General features: G+C 41.3%; 1 protein-coding gene across 2 annotated transcripts in view; it reads left to right on the forward strand.

Annotated features, from left to right (window-relative positions):
• RETREG1 (reticulophagy regulator 1) overlaps positions 1-20,217 on the forward strand; it is a 214,171-nt gene that overhangs the window by 183,542 nt on the left and 10,412 nt on the right. For both annotated transcript variants that reach the window (XM_073630852.1, XM_073630853.1), the window contains 4 exons: positions 3,656-3,740; positions 6,820-6,957; positions 11,767-11,828; positions 16,704-16,830. In XM_073630852.1, the coding sequence (XP_073486953.1) occupies positions 3,656-3,740; positions 6,820-6,957; positions 11,767-11,828; positions 16,704-16,830 (412 nt within the window). The remainder of the gene's footprint in view (positions 1-3,655; positions 3,741-6,819; positions 6,958-11,766; positions 11,829-16,703; positions 16,831-20,217) is intronic.

Raw genomic sequence — 20,217 nt, forward strand, 5'->3', positions numbered from 1 at the left:
CTTTTTTGGAGAACTTCTGCAAAAAATATTATCTTCTTTTATTTTATTTTTTGCACATTCTATTTGTGATTGCATACAATCTATGTTTTAGTCAGCTACATCACTTATATGTCACAATAATTTTTGATCACTATTATCATATAGCGCAGCTTTCTTTGTTATATGTTATTACAGTCTGAATGTTCAATTAAACTTTGCCGACCTCTGCAATAATGCAAGGGCCTACCCAACTTGATATAAATTTAATGTATTGCTTATGTAGGCTCATGTACTATATAATTGTGGGCAAATCTTAAAGGATATTGTACAGTGATTGCACAATCAGATTGCGGAGTGTGAATCCAACAATACAGAACACATTATTGTATATTCCTGCCAGCTCTGTTGTATAAGTGTATGTTAAAAAAAAAATTCTGGGATAATATTAATATTCATAAGGATTAATGAGATTACGTCCATCCACTATAGTGTCTTGAGCATTCTCCATAGGCTTTTTCTATTTCAGTAGCATTTTAAATGACTCACTGCACCATTTTGATTGGATCTAAGTGACTTCGCACTTCTTTACCTTTGCAGTGTATAATGCAATGTAGTTCACTAGACAGTAAAGGGTGGACAAAGTTTTATAGCTGACATGTATCATGAAAATTTCATATAGCAGAACTAAAACACTACATTTGTGCTTTTACTAAAATGCATTATGTAGAAATGATGAAAGCTGTGTGACAGGTCCTATATGTTTATTGGAAAAGTATATAGTATCATGCCACTCATATAAGATAATACGTATACTCTGTTAGAATGATTTATTATTTTGTATGTAATGCTTTTAATACCTTTCAATAACATTGGCAAAGGATAGCATGATGACTAGCTTAGTTTAATTACAATGGAAAATTGAAGAGTTGATCAACTGATGTTGGCATGTGGTCATCTTGGATTTTTATGATCTGTTGCAAGATTTATACTTTTATTAGTACACTCCAGCCCAGTGTAATTATTGCCATATTGTAAAGCATGCTCTGTCACATATCACACATTCCAACAAGTAATTAGAACCTGCTTTCTACAGTCTACACAGCACATATTCCTGCCATGTCACAGAGTGCGCCAGCACATATAATGTATATCAGGGCACTTTGGACAATGTATTTTCTGCTAGGCAGTGCAATTACCACCAAGATTCATTGGATGCTAGTACTGCTGCATGGCAAACTAAGGGTACAATGTTCAAATTTAAAGGACATTTTCACCCTCGACTTGGTTATCCTTCATCCTGGTGCCCCTCCACTGCACATATACCGTGTTTTTTTTTTTTGTACATGTACTTGTTTTTAGTTTCAGCCCACTCCCCAGCCTCTGTCATTCGCCTAGGCGATTGACCTCAGTGCCTCCTGGGATATGTGTTGTTCATATCCCCAGAGGCACCAGGAGCCTGCACATCACCTCATTCACGAACAGATAAGGTAGTGAGCCTAGCAGCACGTGATCAAAAGGCTGCGCCAGAACCTGAAAGAGCCAGCACAGCCTTCTGATGACGTCAACAAAGAAACATGGCGGAGCAGGACCCAGCGGCAGTTGCTGAGAAGAGGATCTGCTGTATGAGTAGTATCTGAAATGTGCACAGCCCAGCATCAGGTAAGCAGGGGAGAAAATAAAAATAATAGGTGGGGAGGGAGAAATTCCTCTTTAAGTAGAAAAAATATAACATGTATAATACAGCTATGACACAACAAATACATTCAACAGCATAGCATGTTGAGTAGGTTCATAAAGTGGACCTTTCTCAAACCATTGATGACGCATCTCAGTTTGAGTACATTTGCATGATTTAGTCTGATCAGATATCCTGAGTAAAAGTGTATGTCCTCAAAAATACAATCATTACTTAATGTGTTTTGCCATATCAAATTTGCTTTGACCTGCAAGTGCTGATTGAATGCTTGTTTTTCAAAATTCCCTTTGGGAAGAGTCGATCATAGATACACTCCCCTCAAATGAGAACAGCAATACATGAACCAAAATTCGTCCAGTTCCTGCTGAATTGGCCGAATTTCGATCCATGTATGACAAGCTTTAGCCTTAGTGAATATAGGCCCAACGTTCTAATTGTACTTACACACTTTTAGGTTCCTTTCAACTTGCAGCTAGGGGGCAGTAAAAACAGACAGCTGATTTGCGTTTTCATGGTCCACCTACAAGCGGACATGGTGCAGGTCGAATGGGTACTGTCAGGATTTTTATGCTATGAAATTGCAGGTGATGAATATCAAGGAAATACACAGCCTGACCCCATATGAACTCAAAATCAGTAACTGTTCACAAATCTCGAAAGTAAAGGTCCTTGAAGTGTTGATTTCCAAAGACATATAGGACGCTCAAGAACTTGATGGGCAATGAGGAGATCTACTGTTTAAATATAAAAACAGTTTTACAACTGAAAAAGACTAGTCTATAACTCAATAGTAATCTAAGCTAGCAAGAAACAACACTCTTTGTCTGTTCGTCATTTTGTTGATAAAACTGCTAACAAACGGAGTTGGTAATGATTAAAAAAAAGTTGAATCTTCTGTGAATTCATCTGCAGAAGAAAAAAAAAAGTCCAGAGAGAGGTCAATTTAGAGTGAACTGAATTCATTTCACCATTTTATCAAACAAAATAGTTTTATACCTTAGGGACATTATTGAAAAAAATATATAAATAACTTTTTGTATTTGAGAGTTGACCAATTAGACTCCTGCTACTACAAGAACATATCATTGTAGGTAAAAAAAAATAGATACACTATAAAGCAGGCCATACACGGTCGAATTTCGAACGGATTTTCTTTTCAAAATCAGAAAGTTCGTTTTTTTTTGTGATCCGATGACACCACCATTGATTTTCGAAATTCGGCCAACCAAGCCTTCAATTTCACCTCATGTTTCTATAGAAAAGAATTTTTGTGGCCGGGAATCTTCTTTTCTCTCCGTAAAATTTCTTTTCTTATTACATTTCTCACACGATGCTCCCATCATTGATTAGAAAATCGTTTGTTTTTCCAAAAATTTCCAACATGTCAAATTCCTCAAATTTGGTTGCCGCACGAAAATCGGCCGTTGCTGCAGCCCACTAATGGTGCGAAATTTGTACAAAAATTCTTAGATACGATTTTCGAATGAAAACTCTTTTGAAATTCGAACCGTATATGGCCGGCATAAGTCTATCTAATGTTTGAATAATAGATGCTTAGGATAGAAAATGAAACAAAACTAATAACGTGGTGGATAAGTATTGTAAAGTGTAATTTGTTTGCTGGCCAAAAAAGACAGACTGTGTGCAATAGTCTTTGTAAATCTCTAGCTGTGCACAATATTCTTTGTAAATCTCCAGTAATGTTATAGCAACTCTTGATATTTTGCCAGGCACATGCATTTTTCCATTACTCTCGCTGAACTGCACCCTGGGTGTGGTTTAAATGTCGGTAGATGAGATAATGTCATGACTGGCTGTTCATAAAGGGGTGACCCATTTTTAGTTTGGTGACTTATGCAGTCTTAACAGACATTTAGGTCTGTTTTGACTTTGATTCACATTGTTAATTATTACAAGCAAGCATATAGATATCTGTATAGCAACAGTACCAGTTTTACTTTATTTTTTATTTTTTTGCAGTTTTGCCTTTTGGCATGCAGTGTTTGTTCATTTCTCGTTATATTGGGAAGCTACATTCCAGGAGTTGTCCTCTCCTATGTAATTTGTAAGTACTTTTTTTTAAGCCCCATACATTAAAATTGTTTGAAAATGTCTGTGCTTCAACGTTGTATACCAACCCATACTAAAAAGGGCAGCTGGAACCTGTAGGATTACTGTGTAATTTAATCAACTTCTTTTTGTAAACTCTTATACATGAGGTGCCCAGTAAACTGTATTTTAAATACATGCAGTTATTCCATTCCTGGCCTAAATCATCTTTTTTTTTTGTGAAACATTACTTTTTGCTCACCATGTACCCTGATGCCTTTATATTGTATCAGGTTCTGTAACAAACAATTATAAATCAGATCTTAATTTTATATATTCTTTCTAAAATGTATGTAAAGGTTCTCATTTATGCAGATTATTTTATAGTTAGTAAGGGGTAGTTAACTGGACTTCCTCTGTAACGTTTAAGAGATTCCTCAGCTTTAATTCGTGTCAGGAACTTGCCAACATACCCCCACATTTATAGCCACACAAGTAACTCCGTCACCAAAAAGTGGTTAAACCTCTAACATGAAAAATTAACAAAGCATATCCTTCTATAGTGTGTACTTGTCTTAATCCAAAGCACCAAGTGTGAGTTCTGTTTGCAGTCTGGTTCCTCTGCTATCTGCATAAGCCATTTCTGATCGGTTGTGCGGACTCCAAGGGATCGAGGGGGGGCAGGGGATGTGAGCTTCAGCACACAGCCTGTGATTGACGCCCTTTAGATGTGCATGTTTCTCTTTGAGATTGTATAGAGGGGGGTGTGTCCATTTCTTCCACTCAGATCTCAGATTGCACTCAGCTTTCCTGTCTGAGCTGTACAGTGTTTGACATCTCTGCCCCTGCCTCTAGAAGCTCAAAAAGCTGTGTAAATTGTGGACTTCAAACAGATATAGAAAAGAGATGGCTGCACAGGTACAACTTATGTAGGAGGATTTGTTTCATCTCTGTGTATCACCTGAAGCTGTTCACTTCACTGGGTATATGTAAGGGTTTACAACCATCTTAAAGCCCCCACACTGCATGGGTTAAATACTCGTTTAGTCTATAGGGATTAGAATAAGTCGGAGTACCTTGGTTTTTGCTCTCTGGGCTTCCTCCCCACTGCACAAGTCCACTGAAGCTGCTCTACTTTACTTTTTGACAGCTCTCTGACACCATCACGTACAGTGCAGGACCAGTAGTCCTGCATTATATGTGAGGATGGGGAGGGCCCTGTCCCACCCACATTCCAGAATGTGGAGGAGCGATGGAGAGCGCCAGTGGAACAAGGAATAAGGTAACTATTTCTACTTGTTCTTGTCACCTTAGACAAAACAAGCATTGAACCCATGCAGTGCTCTCCTTAGAAAGCAAAGCACCCTTTACACAGACGACTATCTTCTTACAGCGGATTCCAGTCCCAAGAGTCAATGGATTCTTGAGACTGGGATCACGGGTTTATACAAACAGCTGTGGCTGCTCAGCACATACAAAGAAATAACTGGCTAAGAGAAGCTGTCGCTGTTCACATGTATTCGCATACCCATATTTTGCCTGTGGCTAAAGGGTGATATCTGACCCTGAATCCCTCCGTCTGTTTCCGGGGTTGCTCATCTGTCCCTAAGTGCAGGTAAACACTAAAGCCCCATACACACTATCAGATTTTCTGCTGATTTTTGTCTTCAGATTTACCAAAACCATGTAGTGCAAGGGCCTGCCTGATTGCATACAAATTGAGACTCCTAAGGTTTGACCTCATATTATATGGTGATGGTAAATCTGAAGAAATAAATCAGCAGAAAATCTGATAGTGTGTATGGGGCTTAAGTGTGCAAACAGCACCGTCTCATCCCAGCCTGCAATTTCTTTCTACAGACTGTTCGCATACAGCTGTGACTCCAGTTGCAAGAATCCACTGATCCTTGGGGCTGGAATCCACTGTGTGCAAATACTTGCCCGTGTGAAGGAGGTCTATTTGCAGTTTAATTTTAAAGAATGAATTGATTTGCCAACAGAGGCTGGTGACTGGTGAAAATAGAACAATGACAACTGTGCAAAAATGTTACATTTGCCCTATTATAAATAGGGGACATGTTAGAGCAGGGGTCAGCAACCTGTAGATCACCAACAGGTGACTGGTAGATCACGTCCTGAGCTTGCTGACTCGCTATTCCAGAGCATTAAACTGAGTGTAATGCAGAGGGACTACTTGTAAAGTTGGAGCTGTAGTAGGGAGCAAGAGCCGCATAAGCTGATGCCTCCTCTGTAGTGCTGGCTCCTGTCCCATGCAGAGTGATATCAACTGCACTCCATCTCTTATCCTGGCTAGCGGTCTTCAGAGTGGTGCCAGCAGCAGGAAAGAGGAGATCTTAAGGACAGTGTGAAGCAATACACCGGGCATAATAGTATAGGGCTGCTTTCACACTGATATACTGCGGTTTAAACCCATGATTGGGTATGGCAAATAGAGGTGTAAATCAGGTGTGAGGAGGCGACACTGTGCCTGGTCATCTTTGACTTCTCTCATGTTGTTCAAGTAGATCTCCACCTCTTTAAGCTTGCCTACCCCTGTGCTAGAGTAACCACCTTCCTGTTAAAGAAGAAATGTTGGTGAATACGGTAAACTCCAAAGACATGCTGGTAGGTTAATTGGATCCTGTCTAAATTGTCCCTAGTATGTATGAATGTGAGTTAGGGACATTAGATTGTAAGCTCCTTGAGGGTAGAGACTGATTTGAATGTTCAATGTATATGTAAAGCGCTGCGTAAATTAACTGCAATAGACCAATAGGAATGTGATGGCGTATCCTTTTCTACTGCAAATATTGCCCCATGTGAAATGCTTTAATATATTTTACTACAACAGTTCTTATTAAGCCGTGGGAATGATGCCAGAATATATGGATAGTCTTTAGCACCAAAAATGATTTTTAGACTTTCATTTGTTCCACTTATTTGTTGGTGTTTCTGCAGCTCCAGCTGGATTATAACATTTATGTTTTGGGTTGATGCACTAAATATCACATTTATAAATTAGGAAACTTGGATGTTAGCTAACAAAATTTGTTAAAATGCCATTCTGAGTTTCTTTCATTCTGTGTTCAATACAGTATTGTGTGCCTTCGTGTGCCCATTGTTAAAATGCAATGAAATTGGACAGAAAGCATACAGCAAGCTGAAGCCAGTTCTGCAGAAGCTGGATTTTGGGCTGCAGTCCTATATCAGCCAGTGGATGAAAGCCAGGTCTAGTAAGTAAATTCTTTCTTTTGGATTTCAATAAATAACCTCAGAGTAGTCTGCATTACACTTTACTGAACCGAAGAATGGAGACAGCCTCTATTGTCTGATGCAGCTTACAACTATTTATAGAGAAATTAGCTCTGCCAACTCTAGATACAGCCTTTTCTTTTTATAGGACTTTATTATCACAACTTTCATTTTTACAAAACAATTGTGATGCTTGCTCTGTTGAAAAAAAAACCTCCTTCATTCTCATGGGTGACATATTCGCATCAAACTGAAAAGGTTGGTCATAAAACAAACAATGCTAAAGAAGTGCCTTGGTGGTCAGTTTATGCAGGGGAGGAATGCGAAGGTATGACAGTTTAAAATAGCGAGGCACTTGGGTTCGATCCAAACCAGGGTACACTCTGAACAGACTACACTCTGTTCTGCATAACCTGGAAGGAAGCTGTCTGTGCTGTCCCAATCTTCCTTAGCTGGGCATTCTCTGAGCTTTTTAAGGTCATTGGTGTTAAAAGCACCCCCACCCCTTTGTATGTATGCAGCTGCAGGGCAGGGATTGCCCCAACCAAGGCTGATTGGGTCAGCACTGAGAGCTTTTGGGTTTGGCCAAACATGGGTGTGGACTGAACCCAAGCTCACCCCTAGTGGCCAATATGTGCAGGAGAAGAGTACTAGTGGGTATGACAGTAGGCAGTATGTGTAGGAAGAGTGTGAAGGTATGACAGCAGGCAATAGAGTTGATTTACTAAAACTGGAGAGTGCAAAATCTGGTGCAGCTCTGCACTGTAGCCAATCAGCTTCTAATTTCAGCTTGTTTAATTAAGCTTTGATAAAATAAAATAAAAAAAGCCTGGAAGCTGATTGCTACCAATCTCCAGTTTTAGTAAATCAACCCAGTATGTGCAGGAGGGTATAACAGTGAGCAGTATGTACAGAAAATAATTATGATTGTATGATGGGAGAAAATATGTACAGGAAAGGAGTGTGGAGAATATGCAAGGCGATCATTTATGCAGTAGGAGAATGTGCAGTGTTTGACAGCAGGCAGTATGTGCAGAAGAAGAGTACAGAAAGTATTACGGGGGGATTTGTGTGCAAGAAAAAAGTATAGAGGGTATTACAGGAGGAGGAGGGCTGCTGGAAAGTAGGACAGAGGGTATGACAGCAAGTAGTATGTGCAGCATAGGATTCCTGAAGTATGATGGGGCAGTATGTGCAGAAGAGATTTGTGGAATTTTTAACCAGGGCTGTCTTTAACGTGGGGCAAAAGGGGCAGCTGCCCTGGGCCAAATCGTTGTGGGGCCCAAAGCAACTGCCCCTTGAGCCTGCCCTGCCCGCAAATAGCATACATGCCCCTTTTTGCTTTCATTGTCCCATGATTTCTTTGTCCCGGGATTGCAGCGTTGGGTTCACTAGTGCTGCTGTACATGATGATCTGTAGGAAAGCTGCGGTTCCTGGACCCTTCCTCTGCAGCTTTGGTTGACAGCTCTGTGGCTTCTCTGGTGGCAGCAGGAGTACACTCTGTATCGGGGGTTACTAGTGTTGATGATAATGATGGACAGCTGTGCTGCCTAAAACCTCTCTTTACCAATGGCAACTTCTGGTATACATGTGGAGTAGAGAGGTGCTCAGTTAGTGAACTGAAGCTGGTACTTTCCCAGCATAGGTGCCCCTCCTGAGTGCCTAATCCACTGAATACCAGAAGCTGCCAGAGGTGAAGGGAGAGGTTCAGGGCATCAATATCATCAACACTAGTGACCCAGCTAACTGAGGTTCTGTGTGGCTTCCTCTCTGTGTACTTCTGCCATCACCAGAGAAGCCACATTAGCCTGAGACATAGTACATGGCCATGTGGTATTAAACAGATTACAAAGATGAGTATGTGTTTGGGGGTTGTGGGAACAGAGATGTACTGGGGGGGGGGAATGCAGAGGCACATTGGGGGCACAGAGACTTGCAAGGGGTACAGAGGTGTTCTAGAGGTACAGAGATGTGCAGAGGGTATGAAAGGGTACAGGGGGATGCAGAGATGTGTAGTACATAGAAGTACTGGGGGGGAGAGGCGTACTGGGGGTACAGAGACTTGCATGGGGTGCATAGGCGTTCTAAAGGCACAGAGATGTACAGAGGGTATGGAGGGGTACAGGGTGGGGAGAAAGCAGAGACTTGCTGGGGGCAAGGAGGTGTGTTGGGGGCACAAAGGGGTGCTAGGGCATGCAGAGGATGTTGGAAGGTGAAGAGGTATGTGTGTGTGAGGGGGGGGTGCAGAGGTGTGCAGGGGGGTGCAGAGATGTGCTGGTGGATATGGAAGAGTACTGGGGGTACAGATGTGTGCTAGGGGGTGCAGAGGTCTTCTAGAGGTATGAAGATGTGCTGGGGAGGGGGTAGAGAATTGTGCTGGGTGTACAGAGATGTGTTTAGGGGGTGGAGGGGTGGGTTAAAGGTGTGCTTGGGATGGAGAGTGAAATTGCATTAGGGGGCCAAGAAAATGTTTGCCCGGGGTCCAATTAATATTAGACAGTCCTGGTTATAACAGTTGGCACTATGTAAAGGAGAAATGTGTGGAGATTATGACAGATAATCCTTTGGCTCACAAATTTTGGTTAGCGATCTTTCAGTAACTGGCAACAAACTAAATGAAAAATATGCACATGCAGGTGAATAACAGGGATGGAGAACTGTGCCTCATAATGCATTTGGCAACTATTCACATACCTGAGTACCGGTAATTAAAGCACAGCAGCATAGGAGCTTATCTCTTCACTTGGACGGTTTACATAAGGGGAATAGAGGTTGAATTCAGTGTCCAGGATAGAGTTCCTCTAAAATTGAACTGGTTATTCTGGTACAGTGGAGGTAGCAAGTATCGTGTTAGCAGCACTGTGAAATGGATAGATGATGTAAAGGATACTGAAATAGGAGTGTTTGTAGCAGGCACTGTGTCATGGAGTACAGGAACAATGGATGTAGTGCTGGGGAGCTAGGCAGGGCTATTTTGCCAGGGATTGTCTAAACAAGAAATGGGGCTGAAATTTCCACTGAGCCTAGGTTCACACTGGTGCGTGCAAAACACTGCATGTGATTTGCACAGAAATCACATCGCATTCCTGTGCACATCACATGCAATGTCTGTGCGGTGTGATTTGAGCCATACATTTTGTATGGCTTAAATCACATTGCATCCGCACCAAAATGGTGCAGGACCCTTTTATTTCCCGCACCTGAACCACATTGCATTGCACACCCATGTGATGCGATTCTGGCAATTGCACTGCATTTTGCAAATTGTTTCGGGCTGTCATTAAACATTGACACCCACAGCAGATTGCATGCACATTATGCAGTGCGATGCAGGGAAAAGCATTGAATCTTGTTAGTTTCCCGCATCGCATCAGTGTGAACCAGGGCTTAACCAGAGTCAGTGGAGATGCAACTGACATTTGTTATGGTGCACTGATGGGTTTAATACACATTTGCTAGGCATTGAAGGGATATTACACATGCTGACAACTGGCGGCTGAGGGGTAAATGCACATAAGTAGAAGAATAGATTTTGAGAGGTCATAGCACAGACATTGGGTACTAAGTGCTGGGGTTAACCTACATAAGCTGGGTACTGTGTGCTCAGGGGTTAACATCTGTGCCTGGGGACTAAGTGCTGAGGTGATAATACACATGGACTGCACTGCACATTTTTTAAACCATAGAAATGTGCTCTACAAATGTGCTTAGTGTTATACTTGCTTTGGCACCCCAAAGCCAGTGCAGCATATTAAGATGAATGAGAAAACAAAGGCAAAAGGAGAGCACAGACATGTGATTTCAAAGTTTGTTTCAATCATAGAGTTCTTTCCACTGTGATAAAGTAGAATTCCAGGTTATAAATAATCCTAAAATTGCTCCCCCTCCCCCCTCTTTACACCTATGCTGACTAACTTGTGTAAGAAAGATGTATATACTTATCTATTTTCAGGCCGCTCTGGTCTGGTTATATGATCTCCCCTGTGTCAGTCAGCAGTGGCTGCAGGGGGAGAGGAGAGCGTGCCCAACAATGGCTGGTAATGCCAGGGAGTGGTTACGTCACCCGTAGCCTGCTGTGGCCCATCCGTTGTGGGCACTCCCTCTTATCATTAGAAAATGCAGCTTACATCTTTATTACATAGCTGAGTCCACATAGGTGTTAAGAAGGGGAGGGGGCCTTTTTAGCACTAGTTAGGTATAGCCTGGAATTCCACTTTAAACAGAAAAACAAAGTAGGGCATAGCACGTTCCACACCATGAGCTTCATTTTATGAATGGACTGAAAAATGCAGGCCACAGTGTTTATAGCAGGAAGGGGAGTAGCAATATAAGTGAGTCCTTTAGTGTGAAGTAGTATATCTTAGCATTTTGGTCAAAGAAACTCATTCAAATTAAAGATGCATCTATGCAGAGTGTATTTAGTTTTATCTGTTATGATGTACATGAAAATGTAAATGGTCAGTTTAATCTTTTGGAGCTGCCTTTTCCAAATGTTTTAGTAAGCTTGGAGTATAAAAGCTGAGATGACAGAAATGTCACATTGAAAGTACATCTACAGTTTCTGCATATGCATGCTGGTGAAATAAAGAATATATGAAGATTAGATGTTTTTGCAGCATAAAATGCGCAATAGCCTTTGCTAAACCAGAAGCACATACTCATCCAATGCAGTCTTCTCCCTTATGGTGTTTGCATGCAACAATTAATTTCCTGCAAATGTGATTGGAATAATGTAGACAATGCTAACCATATGCAGATAATAACCAAATATTTCTTTTTTTTCCTACAGAAAAACTTGAAAAGTTTCCAGAAGAAAACAGTGAAGTAGATTTGTCTGCATTATATCCTCAGGTAAATAACATGTTTAGAATAAATGTTTCAATTTGGCAGTTGCTTGTATGATTATTATTGACATGTAGCTATATCTAAAGACATTTTTATAAATTTTGCATACAGTAGGGCAGAGGTAGGTGACCTTTGAGAGGTGGAGATCTACCCTAACAACATGGAAGAGATCAAATATCACCGTCGGGGTGCAGCTTTTTTTTTTTCATTTTTAAGAATTTAACTAGCAAGGTCCTTATAAAAGGACGACATAAAGAAAACAGAAAAATATAATAAAAAAAAAAAAATCACTGTAAAAATATAAGCTTAATCCACCTTAAGTTTGCTTCAGTGAGAAACTTGGCATTCACTTTCATGCACAATTGTTTTATAAGTGAAAAAATAAACACTCACGCCTTGACAAAATAATAATGTCAAAGAAATCCTGTGAACAAACAGCACGTTCAATAAACAATTAGTGACTTATACATCCAATATTAAATGAACTCCTTGAAACGAATGTGTATGTGCTCTTCATTGAAATCCCACACACTGATGCTATGAAGTTGAAAATGTGTCCCCAATTGATTGATAAGTGAAGTAAAGTTCCCTACTCACCAAAAGATGTTGACCCTCATTATCGTACGATAAGAGAGGTCAGATGAGCTTAAGCAGTCTCTGTGACCAAGGAATCCCCAGGACATTCTCCGATCAAAGTTTCCTTGCTGCGGTCTGTAATCCAAGGGTTAACCTCCTAGCAATCAAAAAGAAAACGGGCTCCTCATAGCGTAAAAAAGTTTTTTCCTCTTTATTTAAAACTTTTTATCAATTACATATGCCAAACAGGAATAAATCCTCATTGTAACAAGCATTGAGGCGTCAGGTAACACTCACAAAGGCTAAAAGAGGATCAGGTATAAGCTGCCTATCATTAAGTTAGGATGCAGGTGCGGTGTGTAAGACTCTAGGTGATACGCAGCATTATACCCGAGCCTCTTTTTGCCTTTGTGAGTTTTACCTGATGTCTTAATGCTTGTTACAATGAGGATTCATTCCTGTTCAGCATTTGTAATTGATAAAAAGTTTTAAATAAAGAGAAAAACAATATGAGGAGCCCGTTTTTCTTTTTGATTGCTACGGGGTCAACCCTTCGATTACTGACCGCAGCAAGGAAACTTTGATCAGAGCCTGTCCTGGGGATTCCTTGCTCACGGAGACCGTTTAAGCTCGTCTGACCTATCTTATCGTACAATAATGAGGGTCAACATCTTTTGGTCAGTAGGGAACTTTACTTCACTTACCAGTCAATTGGGGACACATTTTCAACTTCATATCATTGGTGTGCGAGATTTCAATGAAGAGCAGATACATATTTGTTTCAAGGAGTTCATTTAATATTTAGTTATGGACACAGCTAATATTTTTCTGATTGCACTTGGATGGATGTATAAGTCACTAATTGTTTATTGCACATACTGTTTGTTCACAGAATTTCTTTGACATTATTATTCACAATTGTTTAATGTCTGGCGAGTAATTGGTCACCCCAAGTCTGATGCAGAAGATCATCATGAGGGCAGAAAAACCGTTAATGCAGGCTGACTTGCTCAACTAGTTTTCTGTCTGACTGTCTGGCCCGACTGGCTGGATTAAGTTCTGAGTGGTATGTAGAGCAGTGTCCAGGGGTCAGTTGTATGTAGAGCAGTGTCCAGGGATCAGTCGTATTTATGGTAGTATACAGAGTTCAGTAGTGTGTGACTAGAATTATTCGGTGTGATGAAAATTCAGGCTTTACATATCATATGTTCACCTTAAAACAGTCATCCCTGCAGTGAAGATTTATAGTACTAAATGATGTGACTGTAGGGTTGTAGGGATATATATATATATATATATATATATATATATATATATATATATACACACACAGCCCTCAAAATTTCCACTCACCTGCTCACATTTGGTGAGTAGATTTAAATTGAGGGCGAGCATGGAGCAAGGTTGCCAAACGTCTGTTGCAGACAACTGCTGCCTGTAAAAAATATGGCCGCGGGCAGGCTTTGGAACTGCGCAGGCGCAGTTCCGAGTCCAGCCCGGGCTCAGACGGGTCGCGGCAGCCGGGCTTATGGATGGTGATGTCATGGCGGTGGCGCCTGTTATTAACTACAGGCTACAGCAGGGGCAGCCGGGCCGGACTGGGGACATGGGAACACGGGGGCCCAAGTGCGTAGGTATAACATGAGCGCCGGCTGCCACCTCAGAGCCCTGGACAGTGTGCCAGCCAGTGTGCCCAGAGGAGACAGAGTACAGCGGAGGCGGGGAGCATAGACTGGGCGGAGGTGGTACAGCTGTCCTTCCCACCAGAGGGTAAGACCGGCTGGGAAGTCCCAGAGGGCCCTGCATGTGGAGCAGTGCCAAGGCATGCTGGGAATTTGTAATTCACCAATAATATCCAATAAGAGTGTCTGCGGGAGCTGTGCTTCTACCCCCTACCTGCCTGTAGAGTGCTGGGACTTGTAGTTCCACATCTGCAGAACAATACCAGGCTGCATGCTGACAGGAGGAGAGAGAGCAGGTGGCCAAACACTGTCCAAACTAATTGCAGATGGCCGTACGCTGTCCAATCTGATTGCAGATGGCCGTACGCTATCCAATCAGATTGTACAATCTACTGTAAGATAGCCATACATTGTACAATATACTTTAAAGTTGATCTTCAGTCCCGCTCTGGACAGTCTCCTGCCCCTCTGGTGCTGGGTAGATGTCAGTTGGCACATCTACCCACAACTAAAGGACTGGAAAGGATTTGGGCATAAGGGGAAACTCTGATGTAAAGTTCAATACTGCAGAGAGCAGGCTCTAATGTAAGTGGGAACTCTGGTGTAAAGGGAAATGCTGCAGACCTTAATGTTAGGGGGAATATTGCAGACTCTGAAGTAAGGGACAACTTTGTGGACTGTGATGTAAAGGGGAACTTTGGAGTCTGATGCTTTATGTTACTATTGTTAAAGTTGTTAATAATTATTTGTGTAACTTAATTCTGCATAAAACGTTTAACCGCTTCAGCCCCGGAAGAATTTACCCCCTTCCTGACCAGAGCACTTTTTGCGATTCGGCACTTTAACTGACAATTGCGCGGTCATGCGACATGTCTCCCAAACAAAATTGACGTCCTTTTTTTCCCACAAATATAGCTTTCTTTTGGTGGTATTTGATTACCTCTGCGATTTTTATTTTTTGCGCTATAAACAAAAAAATAGCGACAGTTTTGAAAAGAACGCATTATTTTTTGCTTTTTGCTATAAATATCACCAAAAAATAATTTAAAAAAATATTTTTTCCTCAGTTTAGGCCGATACGTATTCTACATATTTTTGGTAAAAAAAAAAATCGCAATAAGCAATTATTGATTGGTTTGCGCAAAAGTTATAGCGTTTACAAAATAGGGGATAGTTTTATGGCATTTTTATTAATTTTTTTTTTTTTTACTAGTAATGGCGGCGATCAGCGATTTTTATTGTGACTGCGACATTATGGCGGACACATCGGACATTTTTGACACATTTTTGGGACCATTGTCATTTATACAGCAATCAGTGCTATAAAAATGCACTGATTCCTATGTAAATGACACTGGCAGTGAAGGGGTTAACCACTAGGGGGCGGGGAGGGGTTAAGTCAGTACTAGGGAGTGTTTTTTAACTGTAGGGGGGATGGGCTAGCTGTGACACATCACTGATCTCTGCTCCCGATGACAGGGAGCAGAGATCAGTGAGACTGTCACTAGGCAGAACGGGGAGATGCTTGTTTACATCAGCATCTCCCCGTTCGTCCTCTCCGTGAGGCGATCGCGGGTATCCCCGCGGCGACTGAGTCCATGGGACCCGTGACCCAACTCACGGAGCTCCTGGCCGGCACGCACGCAATGGCACAGCGGGGAATTCAAATGGGACTTACAGGTACGCCCATTTGCCCAGCCGTGCCATTCTACCAACGTACATCGGCGTGCGCCAGTTGGGAAGTGGTTAACAGTGTCATTTCATGAGAGAATTTACAAGGGAGTGTTTAGGGGCGGAATTAGGGGTGGGGCAGGGTAGGGGTTGGGTGGGACAACTGGTGGTGAGTAACTCTTAAGGCCTGGCTAGTAGCTCAGGACTGAAATTTTGAGCCGTGTGTGTGTGTGTGTGTGTGTGTGTGTGTGTGTGTGTGTGTGTATATATGTATATATATATATATATATATATAATTTTTTTTTTTTTTTCAGGTTAAACTTTAGCTTTAAGCACTCACCCCGTACCAAAATAAATACACATTGATGAATAAACTGTGGTGATGTTCCTTTGCATAGTCCAGGGAACTACAGTAGGCGTGTCCCTGACACCCATGGCAAAGAGGAAATAGCGGAATGAGGCTGGGTATCATTAAACTCAGAAATGGGGCCAAACAGGACTATTTAAGCTGGTCAACAAGAAGTAATACAGGCTACTTTTCAGGGCTGCATTAGAAAGCAGCTGCTGGTGTGCGCTATGAAGGGAGTGGCACAAAGGTGCAGAAAACACTGCATCACACTGTAAACTTTTTTTTTTCTTATTTCATTCAGTTCTATTCAATAATGTGGCACGTTGTGGTGTACAGTGTTGTAATACGCATGCTGTACTTTTTACATGTGAACTGACACCTAATTGTAAACAAGGCAAATTGCAATTTAAAAACAACAATTTTAAAACAAGATTAAAGGCCTTTTAGGCATGTATCCTTTGTGTACACAGCTCTGTTTTCCCTAATGGGTAACTATTTCTTATGAATCAGTGAGGAAAAATGCTCAGAGTACTATGATAATGTCAGTAAATGCGACAGGCTGAAACCTTAGATAACCCTATTGTTGTCTGTCTTTTCATGTAGATCACTCCAGGAACGTTGGTCAAGGAGCTGTCAATTTCTGACACAGAACCATCAGAGTTGTCTTGGACAGAAAATGGAACCTTTAACCTCTCAGAAGGCTACACTCCACAGACTGATACATCTGATGGTATGGCTCTATCACTGTTGCAATATACTAGAGCTCCACGATTAATTGTTAAAAATTTGCAATCTCGATTCAACCCCCCCTCACGATCTCAATCCGGCATTTCCACAATTCATGTAACAAGTGCAGAATCATTCTCTGCTCAGAGCTGTCAAAGAAAAAAAAAAAAAAAAGGCAGCCGGCAAAGCTATCACAGCATTGCTCAGCGTTGAGAGATAAAAAGAAACTGTTTAATTTAGTTCTTTTAATTTTAATTTAATTTAATTTAATTTAATTTAATTTTCTGCAAATGAGGGCAGTTTAACCACTTAAAGAAGACTAAGCCTTTTTCTGACACTTGTTGCGTACAAGTTAAAATCAGTATTTTTTGCTAGAAAATCACTTGGAACCCCCAAACATTATATATATACAGTGGGGATGGAAAGTATTCATTTTTCACTCTTTGTTATATTGCAGCCATTTGCTAAAATCATTTAAGTTCATTTTTTATCCTCATTAATGTACACACAGCACCCCATATTGACAGAAAAACACAGAATTTACATTTTTGCAGATTTATTACAAAAGAAAAACTGAAATATCACATGGTCCTAAGTATTCAGACCCTTTGCTCAGTATTTAGTAGAAGCACCCTTTTGATCTAATACAGCCATGAGTCTTTTTGGGAAAGATGCAACAAGTTTTTCACACCTGGATTTGGGGATCCTCTGCCACTCCTCCTTGCAGATCCTCTTCAGTTCTGTCAGGTTGGATGGTAAACGTTGGTGGACAGCCATTTTTAGGTCTCTCCAGAGATGCTCAATTGGGTTTAAGTCAGGGCTCTGGCTGGGCCATTCAAGAACAGTCACGGAGTTGTTGTGAAGCCACTCCTTCGTTATCTTAGCTGTGTTCTTAGGGTCATTGTCTTGTTGGAAGGTAAACCTTCGGCCCAGTCTGAGGTCCTGAGCACTCTGGAGAAGGTTTTCGTCCAGGATATCCCTGTACTTGGCCGCATTCATCTTTCCCTCGATTGCAACCAGTCGTCCTGTCCCTGCAGCTGAAAAACACCCCCCACAGCATGATGCTGCCACCACCATGCTTCACTGTTGGGACTGTATTGGACAGGTGATGAGCAGTGCCTGGTTTTCTCCACACATACTGCTAAGAATTCAGGCCAAAAAGTTCTATCTTGGTCTCCTCAGACCAGAGAATCTTATTTCTCACCATCTTGGAGTTCTTCAGGTGTTTTTTAGCAAACTCCATTCGGGCTTTCATGTGTCTTGCACTGAGGAGAGGCTTCCGTCGGGCCACTCTGCCATAAAGCCCCGACTGGTGGAGGGCTGCAGTGATGGTTGACTTTCTACAACTTTATCCCATCTCCCGACTGCATCTCTGGAGCTCAGCCACAGTGATCTTTGGGTTCTTCTTTACCTCTCTCAGCAAGGCTCTTCTCCCCCGATAGCTCAGTTTGGCCGGACGGCCAGCTCTAAGAAGGGTTCTGGTCATCCCAAACGTCTTCCATTTAAGGATTATGGAGGCCACTGTGCTCTTAGGAACCTTAAGTGCAGCAGAATTTTTTTTGTAATCTTGGCCAGATCTGTGCCTTGCCACAATTCTGTCTCTGAGCTCTTCAGGCAGTTCCTTTTGACCTCATGATTCTCATTTGCTCTGACATGCACTGTGAGCTGTAAGGTCTTATATAGACAGGTGTGTGGCTTTCCTAATCAAGTCCAATCAGTATAATCAAACACAGCTGGACTAAAATGAAGGTGTAGAACCATCTCAAGGATGATCAAAAGAAATGGACAGCACCTGAGTTAAATATGAGTGTCACAGCAAAGGGTCTGACCATGTGTTCAGTTTTTCTTTTGTAATAAATCTGCAAAAATGTCAACAATTCTGTGTTTTTCTGTCAATATGGGGTGCTGTGTGTACATTAATGGGGAAAAAAAGAACTTAAATGATTTTAGCAAATGGCTGCAATATAACAAAGAGTGAAAAATTTAAGGGGGTTTGAATACTTTCCGTCCCCACTGTATATATGTGTGTGGATATATATATATTAGCAGAGACCCTAGAGAATAAAATGGCAGTCGTTACAATATTTTATGGCACACTGTATTTACGTAGCGGTCTTTCAAAAGCAATTTTTGGGGAAAAAATACACTTCAATGAATTAAAAAAAAACTAAACTGTAAAGTTAGGCCAATTTATTTGTATAATGTGAAGAATGATGTTACGCCGAGAATCGTGATCTTTATTCTAAACCAAAAAATCGTGATTCTCATTTTATCCAGAATCGTGCAACTCTACAATATACTTGCAGCAAACCAAGGACAGAGACCATATTGGAGGGGATTTATTAAAACTGGAAAGTGCAAAATCTGGTGCAGCTCTGCAGTTAGGAGCTGATTGGCTACCATGTACAGCTGCACCCGAGTGTAAGTGTTTCAGTTTTAGTAAATCTCCCCCTGTATGTAGTAAGCAGTATCTGGTATCGTAGCACTTGTGATTTTAATTACCATATTTGGTTGCATAATAACTGGACATAGTCTTTTGTGTCTCATACGGTGCTTATTTGAACTTATTTTTTGTAAAATATTGATAAAACATATCCGCAATCTGTACCTTTTCAATTCATGGATTGTATTGGGTTCCTTCCTCCAACCCCTGCATCACTACTGAGTGACCTAAGAGCTGATGGGAGGAACCACTGAGTGCAGCTGAGGACCATGGGTCTGACACTCCTGGAAGTGTTAGATTATGAAGATTTGTCAAGCGGTGTTTATTGTTGATTACATAAGCTACTGACAATGTGGGGCTTGGACATCAAAGTCAATTTGATGTGTCTCTTGTGCTGGCTGTGGGATTACTGGAATTCTTCCTCCTTTGATCCCCCCCACCCCCTCCGCTGTATTCTTCTAGTGCAATAGGGGTTAATACAGCTGAGGTACCTGTGACAGGCACTTATCAGGAAAGCTATGTCCATGTTTTCCACCCACCTTCTCCATTCATAGAAGCCATACTATAGGGAATGAAACAAAGTCTATAAATAGAGGAGGTGGCCCTTTCATTTATCTTAATCATTAGCTTTTGTGTGAAACTCTTATCTCCAAAGAAGAAAAGACTATTGCTGCAACTGCCTAAAAAGTGCAAGCTGGAGTTTAGCTTTAACTTGTTAGTCAAGTCCATCTAAGTTTGCTAGTCCATACAACATTACCCTATCTCCAGATTAATAAGGCTGCTGTCCAAAGGTGGCTCTTCTATCCAGAGTGGAGACACCCTAAGACATGAAATGTGTTACTGGCCAGATGACCAGGTGAAAATGAAGGTAAAAAAAAAGCCTAAAAACGAATGCTAATACCAGCGAATGCAGCCTTTGTTTAACCACTTCAGCCCCGGAAAGGATTT

This window comes from Aquarana catesbeiana, linkage group LG05 (assembly GCF_042186555.1).
Source record: "Aquarana catesbeiana isolate 2022-GZ linkage group LG05, ASM4218655v1, whole genome shotgun sequence".
Lineage (NCBI taxonomy): Eukaryota > Metazoa > Chordata > Amphibia > Anura > Ranidae > Aquarana > Aquarana catesbeiana.